Source organism: Tyto alba, unplaced genomic scaffold (genome assembly GCF_018691265.1).
Source record: "Tyto alba isolate M040663 unplaced genomic scaffold, T.alba_DEE_v4.0 Super-Scaffold_11, whole genome shotgun sequence".
In the NCBI taxonomy this organism is placed as follows: Eukaryota; Metazoa; Chordata; class Aves; order Strigiformes; family Tytonidae; genus Tyto; species Tyto alba.
Window position 1 is genome coordinate 1853114 of NW_024881273.1, and position 27427 is coordinate 1880540.

At 39.5% G+C, this 27427-nt stretch overlaps 1 protein-coding gene across 5 annotated transcripts in view; it reads left to right on the top strand.

Moving 5' to 3' along the window:
- Positions 1-27427, top strand: part of DENND1A (DENN domain containing 1A) — a 215703-nt gene that overhangs the window by 180725 nt on the left and 7551 nt on the right. For 3 of the 5 annotated variants that reach the window (XM_042786413.1, XM_042786414.1, XM_042786415.1), the window contains exon 20: positions 18436-18524. In XM_042786413.1, the coding sequence (XP_042642347.1) occupies positions 18436-18524 (89 nt within the window). Of the gene's footprint in view, positions 1-13772; positions 13833-18435; positions 18529-27427 lie in introns of those variants that run through there. The other 2 variants (XM_032982592.2, XM_042786416.1) reach the window with 2 other exon arrangements.

The following is a 27427-nucleotide window of genomic DNA, read 5'->3' on the forward strand; positions in this document are numbered from 1 at the left end:
GACCTTTCTGTAGTATTTTTCAGATTCTGAATTTGCATTAGCAGTGCTTGAGTTGTGCGTTCCTGCTAGAAATTTTGTCTTCCCTCACTGAACTAGTGGTGGTGACGAGCTACAGTGATAAGGACGCTGGACAGAGCGTCATGTTAAGCAGCCTTAGATCTCTTCCACTTTGTGATTTTCATTAACTGATTGATCTGTATTGCAGTTCAGTTTTTTCTGATTTCAGAAGTATACTGTTTGAGGAATTTTTCATATGTCTACACCGTAAGTAAACATGACAATTTATAAGTTGCCTTTATGCTACAAAAAAAAAAAAGAAAAAGAAAAAAAAAAAAGAAAGAAAGAATAAGACGCTTAACATTTATTTTTGCAAGACTGAACTATCCTGTTAAGGTATTTCGGAGGTTTTGACTTTTTTTAAGTTTTTTGTGAGACAGAAGTCTCAAATATCTCATTCAAGTATTTGGGTAAGTGATATTTATACATGTCATGTGTTTTAGACAAAAAGCAAAGAGTCTGGGAAATTCAGACATCTCCTTAATGATGGTGATCGTATAGTTATTTCAAGTAACACAATCAGCTCTCCAGAGTATCTTGCTGAGTTTTTAATGAGGATCAGGCTTTCTCAGTTCTCTTACATGTATTTGTTTTCCCATTATCTAAAGCAAAAGATACAAAACAAAACTAAAACCATTATAATGTATGAATTTTCTAAGGGAGAAAGGTAGATTAAAACCCGAATCTGATATTTTAGAAGCTTTTCCCCTCCAGAAGACAGTGCTTAAGTATTAGGCCACTAGTATTCCAGCTGTGGCTATGATAAACACCTACAGTGTCTGTGTACCACAGCTAGGAGAAGAAATGCTGTATGATTTTCAGGGTTTTTGAGACTTTGCTTTTATGAGCGGACACCTTGACAGGTCCCTTTAACCACAGCAGTTGTGTGTCCTGGGGTGTGTTCATACAGCTCTATTGGAAACCCTACCCTCATACAGTCTGAGATTGTGTGTATCATACGGTCAAGCGTTTGGCAGAGTTGTAGCCCTCTTCTTGGGGAGTAAAGGGAGCACTTTATTTTCCCAAAAATACTTGTTTTTTACATGTCTTTCTCCTAATGGAGCTTCTGCTTCTATCCACACCGCTTCCCATCCCTCTACCCCTAATCAAGCCTTCACACTAGTCCTCTGAAATGTTGCACTGCTGCTTCTGCAGGAGCCTCCTTGTTCGTACGGGTTCCTTACCTGTGTCCAGTCCTCCCATCAGTCTTTGTGAGGTGGTGTAAGCACAAGAGGGGGTGAGCCTAGAGTCTTTAAAAACAAATCTTTACTTAGGAACATTCTTTTTCTGGAGCTTTTACACAGTCGGTAGCACAACTGATCTAGTACAATTAAAACCACAAATGATAAGCTGCCAGAAAGAGAATTTGTTGGGAAAGGGTATCATTTCATTAGAAGCAAGTTATACTGGCAGTTCTGTTCAGCTCTCTAATTGTTTCCGTTATAATTAGAAAGTCTTTTGTCAGCTTAGGTGTGTTTATGTTTCTGTGGCTTATTTTTATTTACCAACAAATAGAATATTTTATTCCATTTATGTACCCAAAGGTAAAGCTTAAGAACATACAAAAGACTCTTCCAAGTATGTCTTAAGATATTCAATCATGATCCATTTTTGATGCAAAATAGAGAGAATTAGTATTCGAGGCACTAAGGTAAATAACTATGAAACAAATGGAAAATGTACTCATGTACTAAAGCAGCTTATCTGACTGTGAAAAGACTTGTCAGGGTTCTCTTCCCAGCTGATTCTTACTGCTGTTAAACTTTTGCAGGCCATTAAATGGAAATTGCCATCTTATTTGCTGTAAATGAACATGTTCGTTTTTCCCATCCGTGGTCTGCACTTAGACATGCAGAACAAACAGCTCTGTTTTGTAGGGCAGGTTTCTTCTTCAAGAAGATTAAACAGCATTAAGAGGTCAAGGGGAAGATGGGGAGAAAACCAGCCAGCTACATTCCAGAAATGCAAAACCGGAGAGCTGAGGCCAGAGGCAGCAGAGGGAGGGATTATCGCCAGGGTAAGAGAGATGAAGCAGGGAAGGGAGGAAGGCTCCTTTGCCAGACCCTGTGACTCCCTTCACACCCAGGTGCATTGGAACAATAGCAGCTTCCCCTGGATCACAGCAGGCATTGGGTGGCACTGAGGTAGAATCCAAAGGGGAAGGGGGAAGCCAAGTTCATTTTCTAATATCCATGCAACTGTATGCTGTGGTTGCAAAGCCAGCCTCCTGTTCTTGCCACTCTGAACTGTTCTGACAATAGAGATGCCCTCATTAAGAAAATGAGCTTCCATTCCACTCTTTCCCACTGATGAGAAATATGGTCTCCCTGTTCCTTTCTGCTGAGCCACATGGCGTTTCCTCCCTCCTTCCATTTGATTCTTTATGGATTTAGCAAAAGCGTAAGCCTAGTTCTTTAAAATGATTTTGTCTTCAGAAAGAATATTTTCTACCCTCATTTCTTCTCACTTCTTTCTTTGACTGTTCCTTTCAGAAAGGAATTCACTGTTGCTCAGTAAAAATTACCTTGCAAGAAAGGCAGATGTGTTGGTGCAGAAGCGCTTGTCCATCTAATGTCTACTTGAGGACTACTCAAATGTCCCATCAGGTTCTTAGGGGACAGTGTTATTAGGGGAATAACAACAGTGCTAATGGACAAGAAAATAATTAATTTGACTGAAATTTTGCTTTGTGGTATGCAAGATCTGCAGAAATGGCAACCCGTGGGATAGGAGTTACCTAACTAAGAGGCTTGCACTCTTGTCATGCGTGTAAATATTTGACAAGTGAGACCTGGCGCTCTCTTTAGGAAGGTGTACACCACCTGCAGAGTGTACCCAAAGGTTACTGCCTCTCATGCACTCACTTGCCAGTAGTTTCTAATGAGCAACCAGACAGTTATGTCTTCTTCAGCTGCTACAGCAATGTCGTATGTGCGCAGCTCATGCTAGGTAGGAATTCCTGCTTTGCAGTAAGATTCTGTAGCTCCAGTCCTGCATCCAGCAGATGAGTTCATCCACAAAAAAAGCACATTCCAGACCATGGCTTTTAGTGTTTTCCAACTGTCTTGGTATTTCAAGCACTTCTTAAACAGGGATGTTCAGAATAAATTTACTGCCCTAGGTACATGCAAGTCAGATGCCATAACGCTTGGATGTATGAAGAAAATACTGTGGTTGAGCTGACCTCCTAGGGCTCCGTGACAAGCCATAGCAGCTGTAACATGTCTGCAGAATTTCCTTGTTAGTCCTGTTATATTGAGCAACCTATAAATATCTTGTAGAGAGTATCTTGGTCCATCACTGCTGGCATGTGGAAGGATTGTGCTTTATAAATAATACATACATATAAAATAAATACATCAGTACATGCAAGGCTAACCAAATCACCTAGACTGACAACTTGAGAAAAGCTCAGAGGGTCTTATGGATGACTTGCTTAGTCTATCAATGTAGATCAGCATCCAGAAGCTTCTTATGTATTACTTATGAATTTGATACGTGCAGTTAGGCCAGAGCTGTCTGAATTGACCTCTGAGCCCCTGGATTAGGCTAGAAGATTAGAGGGAGAGAGTATGTGAAACATATGGTTCTTCTAACTGCTAGCCCCACTGTGATTGCTTGTTTGACTAGACATTTTTTGGATTTGCCCTTCAGAGCTGGACTGATTAATACCAAGTAAAGCGGTTGCGGAATGCCATACTACAGATAGAGGAGCCATGTACTTTTGTGTGTTTGTGTGGAGGAGTATCCCCAAATTATGCAGGCTTCCTTGGTGAATGATGAAGCTGAGCAAAGCAGACACTCATGGCTGTTTATAGACCACCTCTTTCTTTTTTTTTTTTTTTTTTTTTTTTTTTCCCTGGACAAGTATTCTGCTGCTAGAGGGGAATAGCTGTTAGAAGATAATAAGGGATATTCCAACATTTTAAATCATGTGGGTTGCACGTTCTCCTTGATTTGAATTCTAGTATCGGGCCCACAGAAAGCCCAATGTAAAGCTGACAAAATGACCAGTTAAAAAAGAAAACACGCACAAACCAGTGCGGCTTTTTTCTTTATATTTAATATTGCATTGCTGGATTTTCCAGTATTTTAAATGAAAAATATATGTAGTTAGTTCCATGTTGACAATGTCCTTGAGGATTTGACAGTGAGATTTTCCAGCAGTTGCTCTTCGTTAGAATCCTGGTGGTGTTTAATAAGGCAGCCAAACTGCTGGCACCTTCGGTTCTTGTTTGTTCTCCGAGGGCTCGGGGCTGCTGCAGTAAGCACATCGACCAGGGCTGATCATTACAAGGGCGTACGCCACCATGAATAAAAATGTCACACGTTTTCCCATCTCACAGCGGTACAAAATGTCAGTCCTGTCAAACAGACATTGCAGGTAGCAGTGAGCAGTCAGTACAAATTGGGAAGCCGAAAATTCCCCCAGCTTTCTGATATTCTTCATCTGAAGCAGAAGAAAAACAGTTGTTAACCTATTAGCTGTGATTTTAAACTCTGCTGAGATAGTAGATGGATAGACTTTAACACATGGGGATAAATATATTCCTGGGGTCTGAGATTTTTTGCAACATGTCTCTCCACCCATGTATGTTAAGAAACAGATAGAATGAAAACAAGCCGCTGCAAAATATACCTCATTTTGGTAGAAGTCCTTTGGAAATTTGAACGTCATCTCAATGAGATTCTCTCTCAAACCCTTCTCTGCTTTATCTCTGTGAATAGTTCTGAAGAAAATCTCCTTGCTGTTTTGCTAGTAATCCAGAAAAGGCATGGTTCAATGAGTTAAGGGAGTTTTCTTTCATGATCCTTTCATCATGCAGTAAAGTAGCAGACAATCATGATTTTATTCTTTTTCTGCGTGAATGAAAGTTAATGCTGCTCTCAGGCTAAGGCATATTATGTTATTTTCTGGGTGGCAGTTGTGCCTTAGTACCATGAACATATCTGTGTGTTGACAAAGTTACCCATCTGGGATTGAGGCATGGATACTGTCAATGCAGGATTCTGCTGCTACTGCAGGGGCCAGAAAAAACCTGGTGCAAAAGATTAGGTGCAGAGAAAGTGACAAGATATCAAAGAAAAACCGAAAAATGGTACTAAGTCACCAGTGGTTGCCCTAAGGGACAGGGAGAGCAGGTGAAATGGGCTGCAGTGGTCTATGTACAAGTGAGTATCTCAAAGAAATTTACTTAGAAATCCATTCTGTAAGTAGAAATTTCTTTGTTTTTTCTCTGATACCTTCTCAGAACAAAAAAACTGGTATATGCATTTAAGCTAGTGAATCATTGCAAATTACCCCCTTACCCAAATGGCATTGATTGCTGAAGGAAATTGGAAAAGGGAAGCTCAGCAAGGAACACACATGTCAAAGCACTACAGAAACAGAACAGAGCAGTTAGAAACTGGATTAAAAGCATGCTAGTTTGCTCCTGGCTTATGTATTTAGCTGTCTGCAGTATGATTCTTAGAGTCATCTAAGCCTCACTACATATAAACAAAATAGGGAAGAAAATATATGAGGCTTTTTTGAACCAGAACAACTCTAGAGTGCATTAAATAGTAAATGTTCTGTAGGCATGCTTCCTGTGGGAAGAGATACCTACTACATGGAGCTTCACTTACAGTGGTTTTCAGACGGTGGTCTGCAGGCACCTGGAACCTGTGCCAGGTAGATAAGAGACTGTTGACAGTCATCTCCTTTGGAGAATGGCAGGAGTCTTCGAACTGCAAAGTGTTGAATAATATCAGTTTAATAGTTACAGGGGTTTTTACAGTGTTTTAGAAGAACTGAATGCACGTATAGATGGGAGGAGGTCAGGGTTCATTTTCAACTGCACAGCAGATACATGTGAGATAGAAGACCTAAGTGGTCACAATCTCAAATTGCATTGATATTATCATTTGTGGGTTTTGTACTGCTTGTTTGCATAGATATGAACTTTCCTGTCACTGGAGCTAGGAAGCAATCAGAAGTCTTGACAGGTCTTTAAACCACAGGTACCATTACAAGTTAACCCACTATTACATAATATTCCTCCCATCAGCATCACATAAAAACACATGCAACTTTGGGGCATGGCCTGAATATGTCTGTCTGCTCACTGCACGCACTGAAAAATATATCCATTTAATTCTCAAGATTCTTCCTTTTTTCTGTAATTGCAGACAAAAGAAATAAAATACCATTCAGTTCTACAGCCAAGGGGTTTATTAGTTAAGCCATGTGTTTTTAGAATAGCATCGGTTATAAACAATAATAATTCACAGTAGTGTAACCTATGGTTTTAGGATTTTCTGTCCCTGGCACTCTTCCCTAACAAGCAGATTATAAGACATAGTGAAGAGGCCTATTTGCTTCATCCTGGTGGAACCTTTTAACTTGACAAGATAGACACGATCCCAATCATGCTCCTGCTTTCATTCTTGGTTTTAGGAGAGATCTACATCTGGTTAATACCATGTAAGTCCTAGATTTAAAGCAAACTGTGGTATGCTGTACATTATAATATTTAATATTTTAAAAAGTTAGCTATTCTGGGATTGTTTGCACAGTATGAGATTAATAGATGGACATTATCAACACTGCCATATGAGGATGAGTTTTCAGTGCACTGTGTCTAAATGTGCCATAAAAAGACACTTTTTTACCCTTGATTAGGAAGAACAAAGTTTGTCTCAGCCAGGAGAGAGAGGAAGCAAAGGTAGGCTTTTGGGAAAGCCCTTTCTTCCCCTTTAGTAAAGAGTGAGTTTCCTCTCAGTGGCTCTGAGGTGGACCTGTGCATCTGGCAGTGTCCCACGACGTATGACTCAGATGCCTGAAATAAAGATCCTTATTCAGTATTGGGGAAAACAGAAGCTTATAGGCACCTACCTTTAATTTCCTTCTCTTACTGTCTACTTATGTAACAGAAGATTCCTGACTAGAGAGGTAAGGAGAGAGAGTCTCTGTTTTTCTCATTAAACTAATCAGACTGTTTAATTGTGGCAATCTCTGCCCCTTTCATAAATTCTTGGCACAGCTATAGGCATTGCTACATTTTTGCCAGATTCATTCTACCTTCCCAATCTACAAATATGGCTTGAAGAACGAGGCAACCCTTAAAACATGGAGATTATTTTTATCACAGGACCCAGCAGATTTCTGTTGAAGTATTTCAGAGTGTAAATTAAAAATATATGCTGTAAAGCATACACTGTTCTTGTCATCCCAGTTTGTGAGCAGTACATATGGGAGTATGTAAAAAGTAGTGTGCGCGCTGTGCAGGGATCTGGATGGATAATAAAACAGCTGCCTCGTAGATTCCATCTGCTTTCTGTACTGAATCTTTTTAGGTACCATACATTTTTCGGTGTTGTTATTTTCTCCATTTTTTTTATTTTTATTGAATGTTCAGTTGAGGTCCAGCATTTTCTTCCAAAGTCAGCACTTCAGATCTTTTGCAGCATGATGCGTTTGAGCATGGGTACGTACATTCAGGACAGTGTCTCTCTCCCCCATGTCTGATTGTCTTTAAAACATACTAGTAGATTTTAAACCTGTCCTGAATATCCGAGGGAAGTAAGATATTCATGTAGAAAAGCTTTGCTTTGCAAATTCTGAGAAATATCCTTCACTACTAATTGAGAAATAGAAACAATTCTTTCTATATGTACTGACGAACCAGTTTTCATCTAGTTGTTTCCTTTATGCATTTTTTTCTATTTGCACTTGTTGCTGCATGTGAAATAGCACCTCTAATTTACTCATAAAAGCTCTGTTTTGAATACCACTTTAAAAAAAAAAAAAAATCTCAACAGACATCCACAATTAGTTTGAGATCATATTCTGCTCATGACCTGTTAACTTGCAGACCAAAAATGATCTTTTTGTAATGTTTTCTCTAGTCTAAAAAACCTAAATAGGTGTATTGTGAAAGTTCCTTGTATATGTAGTAGCTACTTTGAGATGTGGGATCTGTAATTTTTAAACAGTATTTTTACAGTGCAAAAGTGAATGTAAGATTTTTCTTCCTCCAGCATCTCACAGCTTAAAATCACTTGTCTGATAATTAGTAAAACAGTGCCAGATCTGCAGCCATAAAATTGGCTTTCTGCAAATTTTCTGTCTTGTGGCTTCAGAAGTATTTAGAACAAGACAATTAAGAAAATATCTAGAGTAAAAAGGTATACTGGTAAACAGCTATTGGTAAGAAGTGCTAATTTAGACATTTCTGCCCTTCATAGAAAAAACTATAGTATATACATTCAGGAACATACCTAGAATAGCAATTTAGCAGCTTTTAGCAATGTAGCCATGTGCTGTTTTGTACCCACTCATCCTTACAGCACAGGTAATTAAGTTGATATTCCAACACAGCTTCCCCTACTGACCTTTTAGAAACAACGTGTTTTGCTGCATTAACAAATTAACTTCAAATCAGTGGCTTTTCCGGTAAATATGGTCTTCATATAGTTTGAATATACTTGCTTATCCCATTCTGGTGACAGATATTAACATCAACATTAAAAATGAAGCTCTGGTAAAGGGCAAGTAACTGTTATCTCCTGGTGGACCTCCACATCAGTTACTCCTCACTGCCCTTCGCCTGTTCTTTTCTGTGCCTCACAACACTGATATAAGCCATACTATTTCCCTATCCATACTTAGTGGAGAAAACAGGCTGCTGTGAATATGTAGGTTTGTCTTACCATTCTATTCAGATCTCTTTAGGGTTCAGAAATGTAGTTTGTGGTGCAATACACAGAAGACCTTAACATGGACTTTATTTCTGGTAGCACTTCAGTGGATAAAATAAATTTCAATCTGAGTGTTGGATTTGACTGTTGTTCCAAGTACTACAGTCACAGCTCTGAGAGTTAAGTTAACTCAATGACTATTTAAAAGTCCAGGAGATGCAAAAGTTTCTGCACTTTTCATCTTTTCCCAAAGCAACATTTTTGTGTGTCTTTATTGTGGAAACACATAGAATTAGTTTTTGATCAGAGGTGACAGCTTAATGATATGTGATATTTAAATCTCAGCTGGAAAAAATAATCCAGTGATGGGATAAGGATATGAAATTATTTGTTCCTGCAAGGGAGTAGTTCAGCCGGTAGATCTGCCTGTAACCATCACCCAAAAAAACCTGCCTCTGTTGACCAGTAGCATCAGGAAGTGTCTGACAGAGAGGCCCTTTGTGTACAAATGCCAACTGGCTATGTGTTCTCCTGCTTTACCAAACCCCTTCCCTCACTCCAGTTTTTGTAGTTAACTCAGCCACTGTGTGCAGTTTACCATTAACCTTATCCCCCCCAGGTCTGGACTGTGGGACAGTTGGTTCCTTCAGCTCAGTGCAGGGTTACAAAGAGCCCCCCTGCGTGCCGCTCTTAGGGGGACTGTGGGACTTGGGCCACTGCCTGCACTGCTCCGGGAGCAGATGTAGTTTATGCATGCACTGTTCCTAGATCTAAGCATCCTTGAAAATGAAACTTCAGCATTTGTCTTTCTGCTTGTCTGGAAAGCACCATTGGGATCTCATTTTAGGAGGGTATTTGGCTGAGTTAGAACTCCTTTCCCCCACCAGACTTGCCCCCCCTCCCCAGTTTGTCATAGCATTCCATGCACTCTCTGTGCTGACCTGCATATAAACAGAGCCCTAATAGGAGCGAAATCCCACCTCTGGTCTATACACCAAATAGCTGCTTCTAGATTTTGCATTAGGAACATGTCATTTGTCTTTGAAACTATTCTCTTCAGATAGTTTTTATGTGGTAGTTTGCTTATTTGCCTGGAAGTCTCACTGTCTTCTCCTTGTCTGAGTTTGCATTTCAGCTTGAAACTCTTGTTTTATACATAAGTTTATAGGGTAATTTTTATTTTCACTTACATAGAACTAAAATGATACTAGCACAAAATGTGCCCTAGCATGTGCTTGTCCTGTCCTTGGATAAACTAAAGCATTCTGTCTAAAATTTTTCCTTCCCGCCTTTCTTCCTTTTTCATCTAACTGAATTCTTCATTACAGAACCTCGGCCAAAAATGAGCCAGTTGCAACTTTTGTTGGAGTGTATCAATGCAACTTCTTGTGTAGACTCGCCTTCTGTATCATGTGTCTTGTCCAGTATCTTGCCACTTGCAGGGAAAAGTACCAGCTGTTCTGGAGGAGAAACAAGAAACTTTTCAGTAGACAGATACAGGATTTTGACTGTTGTCTGAGGAACTCTTCTCAAAATGCTGATGCAACAGGTGACAATGAAAAAGCAGCTATCCATCCTTTGTTTCGCTTGCAAATCTTGCAGCAAGGTCATGAATTTGAATGATGGGGGTTTTTTTAATTATTTTTTTAGGATAGATCCGTAAGCAGTTTAGATTATGACTCTTCAAAGCTATGGATTTATCAGTAAAATGTGGCTGGACTGAATTCCACCTGGAATTCAAGATGTCAGTCGGTGTGGCATTGATGTGTCATGTGATGGCTGCAGTAAGAGAAGAGGGGAGTTCAGTCAATGAAAAGTAAGTTTGGAAGAGCAGCAAGATGAATCAATGTTGATACCAATAGAAAGCTTAGTAAAAAGGAGGAGAATGCTGGGAAGAGATGACTGCATCTATGCCAACACACTTGAGCTTATGGTTGTTAGAATGTGTTAAGAAAAAGTCTATCTGAATTGCAAAAAATTAAGTAGAGAAATATTTGATTAAAAATCTGTCACTTCACAATCCCCAAATAAACTGGAAGCTGAAGTAAGCTCGGTAAGTGTAGATAACTCTTGTATATCATAAACCTTGAGAAATTCTGTCTTCAGTATTCCTTGGTCCTGGAGTTCAGTAATTAAATGAGAATCACAGCTTATATTAAAGAAGAGTTTTTGACCCTCTTGAAGTGAGAGAAGTATTGAAAGCAACATGGGCTTACACTTTTCACTTGGAGACTAAAAGGAAAAAGAAAAATTATATATAGGTTTGAGCTCTAGGCCATCATGATGTTTGAAGGACTGACTTGTAATTGTTGGGCAATTAGGACTAACAGGAGAAAAATATTAGTGCTGTGTGTGGTTTGGCTACAGGCAAGGAGTAAGCAGTGCAGTGGTAGTCCTGTAAAACTCCTCCACACTGTACTGGAATATCTAATGCTCTTACTCTCTTGTGTACTCTGACTTGGTGTGGATACTCTTCAGTTCACATTAGTAATTCACTGAAAAAGTACCAATATTGGTGACTCGTAACACAAAGCATAGTTTTCAGATACCACCAAATATTGAAAACTTTATTTTATTGCCTTTATCTAATCAAACAGTGATGTGGCAGATAGTTAACAAATCCTGTCACATTTTCTCAGAAAAATATTTTTCCTCTAGCAGCCATGTGGGTGGGTAAGCACAGTTCAGTTGTACATGTCCTTGCAGTGACTATAATCAATGTATTGACCACCTCACTGGGGGGTAATCCTCAGCTACTGTGTTGTCTGTCTGTCTTGCTCTCTGAAGGGCCTGCCTTTTTCACACTTTTTTCAGAAGCTTTAATAAAACTGCCGTCAGTTCATCAGCTAATACTGTTGATGCTACAGTCTTGCAGTGTTTCCTCAAAAATTATCCTCAAAAACTTGCAGTGTTTGCTACAGAAAGGAAAAACTGAATCCCAGATCAAAGATGACACTGCTAGCCATGGCTTTAGGAAAATACTTACATTTCCCACCTAAATAACCTACTTGAGAATTTTCTAACATAGAAATGTTCACAATTTCTAGGTAAGTAAAAAAGAAAAAAATAACAAAGGGAAGTATATGTGCAGGAGGCACAAAAAAAAACCGAAAAAAATATATTAATAATAATTGTGTCTTATTTTTCTGCTTTGTCAAATCCTTTCCTTAAGTTGCTAGGTAGTAAGTGAATGCCTGTTAAGTGAGTAGGAAAATGTGAATTTCAGATTTTTCAGCTGTTCCATTATGCTTCTGAAACATAATGGAAAATAAATATGCGATGTTACATAACAGAAATTAAATATATTGTAAGATTATGATCTCAGCCTGAGCAGGTAAGATGGGAAGATGCACAGCAGCATAACTCAACTTCTGCAATTGAACTGAGTAATATAAGGTACAGAAGAGAAACTGTTCAGTAGGGCTAATGGCAGCCACCTCAGCTTGCCACCCTGTCATCTGTCTCTTTGTTCTCTTTGTTTTCATACTTACTTTCTTGGAAAATACAGAGGGAAGCTATCACATGGAATAATTCTGGCCTCAGCTCTCCATCCCAAGTGCCCTTTTTATTCTTCCCTCACCCACCCTAAAAAGCTGAGCCAATACATGTGTGCAGTCTGGCACTCCTTCACTGACAACACAAGTAAGGAGAAACGAACCAATGGATGCAAAATTTTAATATAATGGGAAATTTGGAAGAAACGTCTAGAGAGATGCAAGGAGAGAATGAAAATGGTGTGAAACAAGGTAGGCTGGAGTTGTACTATTACACAGTGTGAGGATAGTTGGGAGAGAATTTCTGCCAGTCTAGAATAAAGACTGTGCTAGTAAGACGTTAAGAACTGCTGAGATATGAATCTGGAATCTTTTTTTTTGAGATAAAAACAGTAATCTGCATAAGCTTTCTTTTTCTGGCTGAAGAAGCTGACTCCCACTGCCAGTTCCTATTCCTTCTCTGCACGGCTGACGGGTTTTTGTCTGTGGAAGGCACCGTGGGCTGGGGGCAGCGATGCAGTCGTCGTCGTCTGGTCGAGCAGGCGTTCAGAGGGGGTCCCACGTAGCCCTCGCCGAGGGCTCCACTTCCCTCTTGAGGCACTAATGCGTGTACACAAGCTGCCACAGAAAGGACACTGATACTGAGAGCAAGATCACAGTTAAAGTTGTACTTTGGGGTGGTTTTATTTAGAATCTCGTTAATTGTCAGTGGATTCCTTGTCTAACAGACTATACCTTAAGACGCCATCTGTGTGAGGAGAGTCATGCTGCTGGCTCAGTCAAAAGCAACTGGATTGGAATAGCTCCAGTGCTGTTACAAAGCAATGAGTTGGCCAACTGCTAATTTAAAAAATGAGAGACCAAAATAGGCATCTCAATGTGCTGTTCCGTCTTCATTAGAACTGTTGGTGTTGGGGCTTTTAGTTTTCTTTACAATGCCAGTACACACTTTGCTCTAGGCATTGCATTTAAACCTTGATGCAGTACAGTATCTAAACATGTGCTCATCTTTAAATGTATGAAAAGTTTAATTGACTTGAGGTTTTTTCCCATGCACTTAAATGTCTTTGCTGGTTTGAGGCCTTTTACCATAAGTTTTCACAAGCATTAAAATCACTCTTGAGATTTTAGTGAAAGCTTTTCTGAATATGCTGCTTTGCAGGATTCTTTGCATTTGCATAAATGTTGTCTAGAACACTTGGGCCCAGAGGTTCAAGGATCCACCTTGAGCGTCTTTGTTGTCTCAAGTAAATTTTGGCTGATCTGGTCCGGAGTGCTGGTCGTGTTACCTTTGGTTTAACAGAAGCCATGTTAAGCCTACGACAACAGGCAGATACAGCCTTTCCTGTTGTGGCACTGTGTAGGTCATGAGATTTGTCACTGTTTTGAAGACAACAAACAAACAAACAAATTGCATTTTGTGAGGTGAGTATGAAGTTAAGGTAGCTCACGTGTTGTCATCCCCTCATACTGCTTTTGCCACAAAATCAGACGTGTGTTCATGTAGGTGACTTTAATTTAGTTTCCACTTTGATACAGCAGCAAAGACTCCGTCCGCCTCGGCCACCGCCTCCAAAGATACAGCGTTCATCTAGGCCCGTGAGTAGTTGGTAGTTTTGTTTCACTGCCACAGCTTAACACTGCCTGAATTACGCTATTAGTAGCATTACTAAACCTTGGTAGTTTGGATTGTCAAACTTTGCAAAAAAGCAATGTGTGAATTATGCTCCTAAACTCCCTTCTTCTCTGCTGCGGCACAGCCCTGGGACCTGCATTTATTCTGCTTTTCTTTGACGAGTTCTGCAGCTTTCGGTCAGTTCTGCAGGTAACTGATGCTGCTGTTGCAACATTTGTTTTTGCGGTGATTTCTTAAACAAAAAGTCTTGCTAGGCTGGTATAAGTTTTTAGCCAGTGAGTTTTTGAAGACTTGCACTGAACTCAAATATGAAAGGAAGCAGAAGTCTGAAGAGATTATTCTCTGCAATTTATGCTTTAAATTAATTTGGGATGCTTAATTTTTCTCCATGGAATAGATGAGCGAATACACATGAAGAAAGCGAATTCTATATTTGGATGGTAAAAATTAGTACCACATTATGGATGAAATATATATATACTTTATGTTCATTTAAAATGCAAGCTGGGACTCTATGTAATTACGTAGTGTAAAAAATGTAGGCACAGCATGTTGGCCAGAGGAAGTAAGTGACTCTTCCGTAGAAGAACTACACAGAAATTATTCTCAGTGCAATACCTGTGCTGTATTAGGCAGGGGTACCTTATCTCAGCAGTTTTTCATTCAAAACACTAACTGTAGGACAATTGTTACATATCAGCTATGCCAGATGGCTTTAAAACAGGAGACTCTGCTGGATCTGTACCAGTGATTTGGTTTTTCAGTAGCACAGGAAAGTGGTATCTGTTTAGAAAGGGGTGTATTTTTTGCAAGAGCCTTGGAAGATATTTATTCAGGACTTTTGCTTTCTGAATATAATTCCCCCAAAAGGGATATACATCTTACTCCTTGCTTCCTTAATGTGCATAAGAAAGAGAGAGATGCAAGTTTTCAAATCTAATCTTGCTAAAACTTGTTAAAAGTATGTTTCGGATGAGCAGGCAACTGGTTAACAAGTGCACTTGGGTGTGTGTTAACTTTTGATCTTTGGTGCATGTTCCTGTGTTACATTCCAATAGCATGTGTTTCTTTTTCTCCCTCTTTTTAACTCTGGGTGTTTAGCTTAACACAGTCATTTTTATGGATTCCTGCTCTGAAGATTTCTGGGTTTTGTGTTTAAAAGGTAGCATTGACTATGCTTATGTGTTCTCTTAAATGTGATTGATACGGGGGAGCCTCCCAGATGTGCTACACTAGGAACAAACCTTCCGGGGTGCTCTGGGGTTCCCATAGTGCTCCACAGCCCTCTTGGTTTGTGCTTGGCAGGTGTATGAGGGCACGTTGTGATTCCTCTGTACAAAAGTTGCTGAACGGTATTGTTCAGATCGAGTAATTTTTTACATCAAAGTCTTGCTAAAACTGTTTAATCTCCCAGCTGTAGTGCATTAATAGTCCTCACTATAATGTGTTTGTGTCAACTGTCTTTGCTCCCAATGTGATTGATAAAAGGTTGGAAATATAATAATAAAAGCTCCTACTGCATTCATCTAGCTGTGTCTGTAAGTGGAACAGAAATGCTTCATTCATCAAGAGGAAATTCAAGATAAATGTAAATGATTATAATCACTCCCAAAAATATGCTTGTACCAAATATACATAAATTTGTTGTTCAGAACTGTTATTTGGCTTTTAATAATTGAAACACATTTTTGTGTGTGTAAATAATACTTTGTGCAGGCTGCTTTTCCCTCTCTTAGACTTGGCATACGTTACAGAGGTGGGTATCGGCAAGTAATTTACCCTAGGTTTTTACAGGCAGCACTGAAAGAGGAGACCAGGTCCCTCAGCTTTTCCAGCCAAGTCCAAATAATACCAGAATTCCTGAGAAATACTTACTGTTTTCAGGATATATCTGTTATGAGGAAGAGTCTATGGGCACTAGTCCTTTCAATATGAGTCATTGCTAATAATAAAAACAAAAACACAGACCAAAGAAAGGTTAAGGAAGCAGAAAAGATATGTTCTTTACATTCTGCTGGTTTGGAAGAGAGTTGTGGTGGTATAATGAGAGAGAGAGGGTTAATTAATAGTGGCTGTTTGGAAACTGAATTCAATTAGAAAAAGTTAAAATATAATAATCATGCATAAAGTTGATGGGGACAGTAATAAGCACAGTTAACCCTTCTGCACTGGATTTTTACATTTATTCTTTTGGCCATGTGCTCACGTAATTGTATTTCTCTCATACTTTTGCAATTTGATAAGCATTTAACCTTGTCTGTTCGGCTACATAAGGCTCAAAATCCAGCAAGGAATCAACTCGACTCCAGGCTTTTCCCTGCAGTCCCCCCCGAAGAATGCTCCAAATCCTACTTAGCATGGCACCTTAACTCCACTGGTCTGGTGGTCCCCCGGCGCCACCCAGAACTCTGCTCTCTCTCCCCCATCACCATCACTCCCCCAGGTTACCACCCCAAAGGTGAAAGTGTTCACAGCGTGATGACAAGCCAGCTTTACACATCATCTTCCAGCTCAGATTTAATTAAACAGGTTTCTTTCTTGCTTTCTTTTTCTCTTTCTCCTTCTCGCTCTCCTCTCCCCCCAGTTCCTCTTGCTTCTCTCCCCCCTCTCTTGCAGGCACTCGCTCTCTCTTGGTCTCTCTCTCTCTGTTTTATCAACCCTAATGAAGCAGTATTCTTCATCGATCCTGCTGATTGCCAGCCCATTCCTTTTGTTTGTTGGCACCGAGCCATTCAGCCGCACTCTGACAGCTCAGCTCGTCTAATTAGCTCTGTTGTTCTTTTCCCCATGTTTCACCATGTTGCAAGTTCAGTTGAAGTTGCCACAAACTTAATCCTTCCATTCCTGCCATAAATTCACATTCTTAAGCCGTCTTTATTGTAGAGAGGAGCAGCCTTGTGTGGGGACTGATCTTCAAGACCTTAACATCTGACCTTTTTATAAGCCCTTTTTCCTAAGAAATAGTGGCAATACATTTCTGGATTTCTTCATCATATCTGCCGTACACCATTGCCTTTGAAATGAAAATTCAATACAATAATCCAGCTGCTATCTTCTGCATGCTGTTGTGTAGTGCAGAAACACTACGTACAATTTGGTAGCTTTTTCCTGACAAGAAAATGTGAGGTTTATGTGCCTAAGGAGAAAAAAAAAAAAAAAAACAAAAACAAACCCAAAACAAACAAACAAAAAAAAAACAACAAACAACAAACCAAAGTAAAACAACAAACAAAAAACTCCCAGAAACACCCCCCACCCCAAGAAATAATAAAAAAACAAATAAAACCAACAACAAAAAAAACACAAAACAAAAAACACTACCCAAAAAAAAATGCAGACGTGGGGGGAAATCTGCATCTATTCTATCATTGCAAATTAATTCATTAGTTAGCCAGAGAGTGCTTAGGTTGTAGGCCTTTAAAAGCTTCCTTTATATTGTGGCTATTAAGGGAGCAGAACCTCAAGGAGGTCAGAAATTGAGTTGTATTCCTAACTTTATTTGAGGGCTTTGGGGATTTCTGTTGAAACCACCATTCAGCTAAGCCAACAAATCAGACTTCTTTTCAGGGAAGGTAGTACTTTCTTAACAAAAAATGGAAAGCTTGTTTGTAAAGCCTGACCCAGACCCTGCAAATATTCATTCCCACATTTGACTCAAAGGGAGAAGTTCATCAACAGGATTACTCACTAGTATTGGTAGGCACATGCATAAACTTTGCCGCTATGGTGATCACAGGTGCTTATTCCTTTCCTTGAAGTAAAGCTTGTTCGCATGTGGAGTTAATGTAAGTAAATTAAGCTTGATTTCTGAACATTAAAAGCTGACGGATATGTTATTTCAGATTGAGTTCGCAGAAACATCATCTTCCACAGAAAAGCTCTGGATTTTTTAACAGACAACAAAAGATAAACTAACATAACATTAGGGGTGATAACGATAATATGTCTGGCAAGGGTTTCTGTTCAACTCCTGTAAGGAAGCAAATTTTTAATGAAGAATGAGCTATGTTTTTCATGTTATAACGTTTATTCTAAGTACAAATTTTTCAGCGCTCCCTAACACAGAAGTCTTCACTTGAGAAGTTGGGTTGCTATGATCAGGAGGACCAAAGGATCATGATGTTAGAGCTGAACTCCACTTTTCCATCTAATGTACAGCAACACACAGGATTTTTCCAATTTCACTGTTATCAACTAACTGTATAAGGGGAAGCTCACGTTTAGGGAATCTTTTGTGAGAAATTTAGCCTGTACCCAGCAGGACAGTGGAACCAGTTTTTGTTGCTTTGTCAACAGCAGTCAGTGACAAGCATATATGTTTCATTTGCTATTGAAAAATGTCTGGGGTTTTTTTGTCCTTAAACAATTTGTGGGTCCCTGTAGTTTGTATTCATACTTCATATTAATTTGTAATGTTGTGGCACAAAAATTAGATGTTTAAAGGCAATTCAGAATGGAAGATACCTTTAGGATAAAGGTAGCTATGCATATTTTGTTGTCGGTGTCCGTTGTTTGTTCAACTTGAAGTATTTGATGAAATGTCTCCTGTGTGTGTGTATGCAATAGGTTCGCCCACCAAGACCTCATGTTGTTAAGAGACCCAAGAGCAATATTGCTGTGGAAGGACGAAGGACTTCAGTTTCTAGTCCAGAACAGTAAGTACTTTGCTGCTCTGCTTCTCTCTACTTGCATCACAAACAGTGCATTCAGAACTGGAACTAGCCAAAGGAGAAATTAAAAAAAAAATACTACAGATAAAAGTAACTTTTTTTAATTAACAAATTTTTTTTTTTTTTTTTTTAATTTTTAGAACATTTTAGGGCAAGTGTGAAAAAGCAAGAAACCAAAGTTTATGTATTGGAAAATTCTGGTTTGCCAAGTTAGACATAATCTGATCATCCCATTTAGTGAAAATTTTCAGGTTTTGGAGGTTTATTCATTTATTGTTTTGTTTTAAACTATGCTTTAAATGAAATCGTTAGCCACATCCCTGCAAATCCACTGTTCTTGCCAGGCTTTGCCTGGAAGATACAGAATTATTTGTTTTATAGTGATGGCAGTAAGGGTTGTGTCTCATGCTTGTTAGAGTCCCATTAACAGCAGGTCTGTAATGAGCTCTGTATGAAGGCTTGGAGGGCTTAACTGTCTTGCATAGTACTAGCAAATTTATCATCTCTTTAGATTTGACTATGAAGTAAACAGGGATAATGTTGCAAATAAGTTCTTCTGTAGCTTACTGCTCGTGTATGAAATGGTTGGTTTCCAATGTCTCTGTTGTTCATATGAACAGTATATTCTGTTACCTTGGAGAGATGTTCTCAGATAGTTTCGAGAATGTCACACATTAAAGTACTTTTTACAAAGAAGACAATACCATGTATTGTTGCAGATATTTTTAACACATTGCCATAGCTGAGTTAACGATAGGCCATCAAGTGCAAGCCAAAAAAGGGAATGGATATATCAGACTTCACCAACATAGCCCAAAAGACACTAGTGTGTGTGACAAATACATGTGTAGGCTTCATCAATATTCATTTTGGATTTAAAATTATTTGGATTCTTCTGAGTGCAGCTACTTCAAGTGTTCAGAAGTACAAAAGATTCAACAGCACTAAGTTCTGATGGGCTACAGAGGCTGATATTAGCTGCACTTATTAAAGGTCCGAATAAGCAGGTTGCCTCCTCTCAGTTCAGAACTTGGGAAGCTGAAGAACTGTGCGTTTTGCCTGGGGTGGTTGATCTTAGAGGAAGGCGGTGTGAAAAATGTGGCTAGAGAAGGGACAGACCTGCTTGACACTGCAGAGGAAACAAGCGAGCAGTGAGGTAAGAGCAGCAGGCAAGAGAGCCAGTATACATTTCCCAAGTCGTGTGGCAAGTTTCAACTGGTATTCTCTGCCTGTGAAGCACCTTCCGTGCTGCCCTTGCCCAGTGAGTGGAGTGGCATCCTCCCCGTGTCCCGCGCTGTGGCGGTGCAGCCTGAGCGTGGGGTCACCCCGGAACTGCTCACGGTCTACGAGCAAAACACTCGGGGGCTGCAAGATGGTTGTGCTGGTCACAGAGCTTTCCTTGTGTGATCTGTCACAGAGATTTCCTTGTAATTCATCTCTACCTGCAGCACAAAGTAATTGCTTATATTATAGTTGCTTCACAGTATTTGTTTATGTTCTAGCCTGCGGTGGCTTTATTGGCAGTCAAGTGAAATAATTTAGCTGATGCCCAAGATTACAGGATATTTGTTGTATCTGAAGACACTAAAATCACATAAAAAGAAAAATGGTTAGTTTGTTTAAACGCACATTTTTCCCACATGTGTACCATTTCCCTGTCACCACTGTTTATGAGGGAAAAAGAGGTGGAGGCTTGGTTCCCTCCCTGCCAAAGTTAAGTGCATGTCTAGCTTGTGCCCAGCCACTCTAGGATGGGGAGGTATTCTGGCTTTTAGCTAAAATGAATGGTCACTTCTAAATTCTACAGGATTATTTATCCATTTTATAGTGGAATTTGGTTGCCCTCTTGTGGAGTAGATTGCAAATCCTGCAAAAGGGCTTGTGCTGTAACGGGGAGGTAGCAGTCCCTGCACAAAAATTATATGAATATCTGAAATAAAAGTTTTTTCTTAATATTCAGTATGACAACTCACTGCATGTAGGTGGAGGATAATTGAGTCAATTTGAGCATTATGTGTGTTTCATATGAAGGATTGTGTATGTTTGGACTCAAAAACTGCTTGACATTCCAGTGTGGCTTGCTGCTAACACGTATTCTCAATCCCTGCCAGTATCAGAACAGGAATAAATGTAAACATGGATGATAAACATATTTATGCTAACACTAGTAATATATTGCATTACAATTATTATTTTACTTGGTTTTCATTTATTGCTGTTAATTTTAGTGAGTCTTTACAATTCAGCTGCTTTTACAGAGTTAACTACAAAAATATTTTTGTGAAAACAATTGACAGCGATCTACAAAAGATAATGAAGTTGCTTTGTAGCTACAAACTAACTTATTTTTCTTCATGAGCATTTTACTGATAGATTTTACCATCTTATAAATGTGGAATAAAACCAGGTATTGTTGCGAATACCACTTACCACTGACACTTGCTGTATGGTACCAACTGCGGTCTCTTCCTGATGTTTCACAGCTTTGATATTTTATCCAGTTCAAATGCAGTATCACAGCAGGATCTGATTATTTTCGTTCTTTCCTGTCATCAGCTTCAGGTGGCAAAACAAACTTTGACATAACTACTTCCAGACAGTTAATTGTAGAATATTGCACCCAACTAGATCTCCTGTAAGGTGTCTGGTTAGAGTGTTTTAATAAAAACAAGTTGGGGCAGTGGGGGAGAGATAGGACACACAACACACAATGATGATGAGACTGACACTACAGCTGTGATTTTGAAGTACGAGTTGAGGAAATATCTAACCTTGTACTTAAAGCTCAAATAAATGGCTTATCAAAGAAATAACCTCAGGTGAATGCCTTTAAAATAGGTAATGACTCAGTAATCCTGACCTTTTTCCGCACTATTTATCTCAAAATGACATCCTGAATAAAGGAAAAATATTTTTTTGAATAGTAATTAAAGATAGGATTTTCATGACACTTTTCACAAACTTTTTTTTCTGTCCCAGTAAGAAACAATCTTCCTATATTGTTCTTGAATGAAATCATAAAGCCAGGTGTAGTCTCTTTAAAAAATTCTCATTGTTTTCTCTCTTGGATAATATCAGAATGAATTAAAACACCGCAATATATGTTTTCACTCCTGTTACTTGGTAGCGTGAGAGCACCCTTACTGCAGATCAGAGGAGAGTTCATGGAAGCAGCAGCAGTGCTGAGAGGGTGCTTTTCTTAACCTAAACTCTAGCTTAATTGCACTGGTTCCAAAGCTAATTATTGACCAGTTACTTTTGTCGAGGTACTTGCATGGAATATGTTTGTGAGGAGGAGCCTCTGGGCAAGGAGAAGTTTCTTTCTGTATCCGAAGCTAACGCTAGCTTTTTGGCCGTGAAGGCTCCATGAAGGCTTCAGAGCCGTTCCCCAGCGGATGGGACCCTGGCATCCTCGTGCCCAGGCGGAGGCGGGATGCGCGGGGCAGGCCCTTCCTAACCATCCTGGGCTCTCTGGAGAGTTAGCCAGGGCGTGGGCGTGCTCTCAGTTGTTAGCTATGAATGCATTTCTTATGATATCAGGAAATTTGTATCTGCAGTTACACGAGTTACTTTTCTGAATGTGTGTAAAAGAAAAACATTGTTCTGGGGATTTATGTGCTCATTTTCTAGTTAGTCCTCAATTAAAACACTGGAGGGCAGGAACAGTGACTTCAAAGAACACCCAAGATTATTGCTCATCTCTGTTGTACCATTATATGTAGAAGAGCTGATGGAAGAACTGTTGTTTCCCTTATCAAAATTTTCAGTGATTTTTTTTTTTTTCTATCTATTTCGACAATAGGGGTTTTTTACAGTTTTGTCAATAATTCAAGGTTTGTGATGTTTGATTCTTAAAATTTGTCATTAAGTCTAAAATACACAATTTTTAAAAAAAAACTTTTTTAGTTATAAGGTAAGAGGAAGAATCTGTAGATGAGAGCTCAGAAAATGCTGGATTACCACCTGTGGCAATCCTAGACACATGGGACATGCCTCCTTAAACACAAATTAGTTGTTCAGAGAAATGAGATGTTGCATTTTAACAGATAGGCAGTTTTTTGAGACCTCTCTTTTACACCACAGCAAGACTTCCTATTAAATGTAGAATAGGCTTCCAGAGTGCTCTAGGATCTGTCTTCTGTAAGTACCGACTAGCTGGCTTCCAGGGCATGCAGAGTGGGAGGAAATTAAAATGGGAAATCAGAGGGTCGGGCTCACAATTAACAGCATGTCAAAAGGCTCTTGGGCCGGCTAAGCCCGTGTCAGTGCTGCAGCAGTTCATTATGGCTTTCCAGAAGTCATGTAGGACTTAGTAAAGCTAATGGCTTTCCCTTATATCATATGAATGAAAATAGGCTGCAGTGCAATAGTGGGTTATTACACTGAATTTAGTGTGAAGTCAGCATGATGGCTGTGCTGAATGATACATGCTCATAAAGCACGTTAAATTCCAGTTGTTGTAACCGGGCTCTCAGAGCCCTGCCACACGGAATTTGTGTCCGGGAAAGGTTTTCCATGGCACAGCTGCGAGAAGGAAGAAAGCTAAGCCAGCAAGTACCTGTATGAACGAGGCTGACTGCAGTCAGACAGAAAATACTGCAGGCTAGAGCCGGCAAGACTCGCTGCGTCTGCTTCGGTTCCTCTGCCCTGGGAGAATTGGGTACGGTGACAGTAAAACCAAGAAGGCAGATGCCCAGCAATGGGGGGAAGCCGCGGACGGGCAGCAGCTGGGCCTTGTTGCGGGCCTTGCCAAACGAGAACCGTGGCACAGGGCAGGCAGGGCTGCCCTCTGGGAACCGCGGCCCTTCCTGGCGCTCCCACCTTTTCCCGTAGGATGGTTTAAAAGAAACTTTAATTGTGGGGCCAATTTCTGCTGCCTGCTTTGGAGCGAACTGACTGAATGCACGCAACTCGCCTGCGTGAAGGGATGTGATAGCTGCGGGGGAAATCGGTGACTGGATCCTTAGTACTGAGGAATAGGACAAAAATGTGAAACGACTCTGTAGAATCTTGCATCTAGATCTGTCAGAGCCAGCAGAGGTGTCATCCAGCTTGTTCCCACTTTAAATTTTTTGTTAATATTTCCAACTCTCTAGAAAATCTGTAAAAAGTTTATAAAAACTATAAAGCAATTAGTTACCTGCCTTTACTGGTCGCAGTGATCACAAGCTGTTGTTTTTGTTATCTGGTTGGGTGACTTGCGGTACGAATTTTTTTGTTGTTTTAATTTAAAATACCCTTTATGCTGCTGTTTCTGTTTTTCCGGAAATATTCTGCTTCTATGAGCATTCACGGTATACAAAGTGACACTTTAAAAATCAAATAGATATTTTAATGTTTTTTGTTAGCTCACACTTGGGTGTACTGAGTATTCAGAAGATGCAGGAAGGAATTCCAGTGATAGGTCTGTGCTTTGTTCAGAGTGAATAGTTACTGGGTAATCCCCACAGTCCCGAGTCTCTTATTTCATACTGGCAAGAAAAAGCCCATGCATCCAGATCCTTCATTCTCCTCATTTTACTATCTAAGAGGAACAAATTCCTTAATTCCCTAGAGCTGCTATATAGTTATTCTTAAAAAAAATAAATTAATTAAAAAAAAAAAATCCTTAAATTTGGGAAGCCCTTTTTAGGCAAATAATGACGAGAAGTCTATACTACCCCTTTGTACCGTAATCTCTATAATCAGGAAAAAGCACAGTTAGTAAAAGACACAAAGTTAATTTCTTCATAACCAAAATATCTTTTAAAATTATTACAGAATTCTCCTTATTAATTCCCATATCCTGTAGTCACATTTTCTGTATATATTTTTTTCTATCTCAAGTACATTTAGGTGTCAATTAAATTTGAAATATCTACATTTGTCAGCATTTCATTTTTGGCCAGTGTGATGTGCTGCTGATTTGTCCATGCATCCTGACACATGAAAAAAGCTCCTGAGATGCAGATCTTCCTCATTAAAAAAGAAACCCACACTATCATAATGGTACGCCGAGCCATGGAGCGCATCCCCAGCTTTATTGCACTGTGTTTCTGACATGATATTTAAAAAGGAACAGCCACGGCTGTCAGTACTGTCATATGCTAGTGCTAACCGAAGACATGTTAAACTAAACATTAGAAAGAGATCAGCAAGTCATCTGCATGGTAACTCAGCTAAGAGATTAGGTAGGCAGGAGCTGGTGCAGTCATGTGGAGATGATGAGGGTTGTAGCTGTGACGGACACATCCTTTTTTCCCTCTAAGACTGCAGCAGTGCCTGCCTTGTAGCCGGGCTTGCTGTGACCTGCCTTTTCAGAGACAGCTCTTTGTGTATGAAATTCTAGCAAGTGGTGGGTGGCAGACTGCAGGAGAGTTGCCGAATTGGGTTAATGAGGGAATAGGCACTTTTTTTGGATTCTACTGCCTCCAGCTAATAAAAAATTTAAACTTGGACAATTTTAGATTGTTCATCCCTTCTCTCGGACCAAATTCTCTCACAGAGCACGCCAACAGTGAAACTTAAGTGCTTTCTTTTCTCTAATTATGAGATCCCACTTTCATTTAAAGAGTCTTGCAACAGCAACAAAACGGGTGCATATTACCTTGCTATATATTTAATCTTGTCTGCACTGAGCTGCACTGAAGTGCAATTGATGATCTAGCCAACCAGATCCTATCTTATTTCTTCACAGTTTGTTCCCAGCATATTTAATATGTGCACACAGACACAACACATTTGAATTTAGCATAGTCTGAAGGCAAACAAAAGGTATCGAGGCAGTGCTTTAAGGGCAGCTGCCCCGATACATTTGTTATATGCAGTTACCAAACATTTAGTGCATTGGCAAGATATGTGGAAATTCACTATTGCTCTTGATTTCTGGAAATAATTTTAGGAATCATGTTAAATGGTAATTTATTCTTCTAAGACAAAAAAAGGTGTATATAACTTCAAAAAATGAAATATTTTTGAAGTATCTTTGATTTCTGATTTATTTTAGGTGGAGCCTTTTGTTACTGTAAATTGATATTTGGATAATAGTCGCTTTCTTATAGCAAATTTTTCCTAATGCAGTGGCACCACCTCACTTTCCCTGGATGCCTGTTATAGCAGAAGAGAGGAAAAGAACAGCTATGCAACAGCTTTAATTGGAGTACCACAGACTATGATTTAACACTATCAGCTGCATCCACTGCCACCACTATTTTAGACTTTTTATTAATTAGCTCTGACCTGATTGTGAATAAACATTTATTCACAGTGGCAGCTCAGGCCCTCCCGAGCTGTCAGTTGCAGTGTCCAACTTCTCTTTTTCCGACCTAATGTTTTAGACCGATTTTCATAACTTTATTGTATAGGTATTTAGTGATTGAGACAAAGGAACTAGAAGAGTGAAGGCTGATTATGAATTCAAGTGCCACTAGAGGTAGTTTGTTAGTGTGTCTGTACTCCAAAGGCAACAAATCTAATTCTCTCTATCCGTGCTTTTGGTCGTGTTCCGATTCCAGCATATAACCTACACAGTGGGGTGATACATTTGCGTTGCTCTACGAAGTTGACGGGATCGGGGCCTGTCCTTTGTTCCACATGATGAGCCTGATTCTGCTTACGCTGAAATAACACATTTTATTTTGAGCCTCAGTAGTAGCAAAATTTGGCTCCCCATCTCAGTTGTGTATTCTTTGTGTCACTCACGATGTGTGCTTTGACTCACTACAATAACTGGGATATTATCAGTGATATGTGGTTGATAAAATGAAGACGTTTGGGAGGAGAGCTCATTTAGATGGCGAGAAACAGTGTTTGCTTTTATGATCCTAGTGATTCCTTTTCCATTGTTCTAGTGATGTGGGGAAGAAAAAAAGGGCCCAGTAAATGGTGCAACGTCCGTCCGTGGTCATCAGCCTGTTGTTTGGTCCATGAGGCATATAAAGGTGGTTTATAATGCTGTTGAAAAGAGGTTTTCTTGAGTTTTTTTTCGTTTCCACTCACGCACACTTAGATATGCCAGGATGCAACTGAGATGGGGAAAATAAATAAGAAACAATACATAACTGTTAAAAATTGAGTAGAGGTTTTACTATAAGTGCATACAGTTTTGGTGTCTCTACACAACGTTGTCCTTGAGTTCTAGTAGATTGAAAAGCGCTGGGCCGTGGTGGAGAGGCCTCTGGTTACTACTGGTAAATCTTAATGTGCCTTTACCGCTTTCAGTTACTTGTGAAGCACTCGTCTTAATATTTCATTTGTGAGAATGTTTTCTATAAGCTCTTTAGCCATCCAGAGCTTCAGTGTTTCAGAGGCCCTTGCTTCATACTTTACTAAAAATTAGTATATTTTAGCCTTACAAACGAGGCAATATTTGGTATTAATTCCTTCATACTCTTCAACCTCTTCATTGCAGTTTATTTCTGCTTAAGTACCCTGCTCCTATACACCTTCCTCTTCTGCTAAAGCTGATAGTGCATTTAATTGTTTAAAGGAGCAATAGCCACTTCTGCATTTGCTCCAGTGGAAACAGTGAATCTTAGGAGCTTCTACTTTATGCAGAAAAGAGTAATTTACTGAGGTTTTGGTTAAAATGAATTGAAGCAACTGATAGCTACAGTAAATAATAGAAAAAAATATACATAAATTCAGCAAGCTTTAAATATTTTTTCTTTTATCCCCCAACCAGTCTGTGTTTACCCAGACCTGTACAGGCATGCACAGTTAGTTTTACATTGACAGAATTTAGGCATAGTCTTCATTAGGTACAAGAGCAAATCCTGACCTCTGTGTATAAAATAAAGATGACTAATACATTCTTGTCAAATTTGGTTGTGGTTGGGATTTTGCTGGTTTTTGGTTGGGGGAGGGGGGGTTGGCTTTTTTTTTTTTTTTTTTCTAAATTGCAGCTAAAG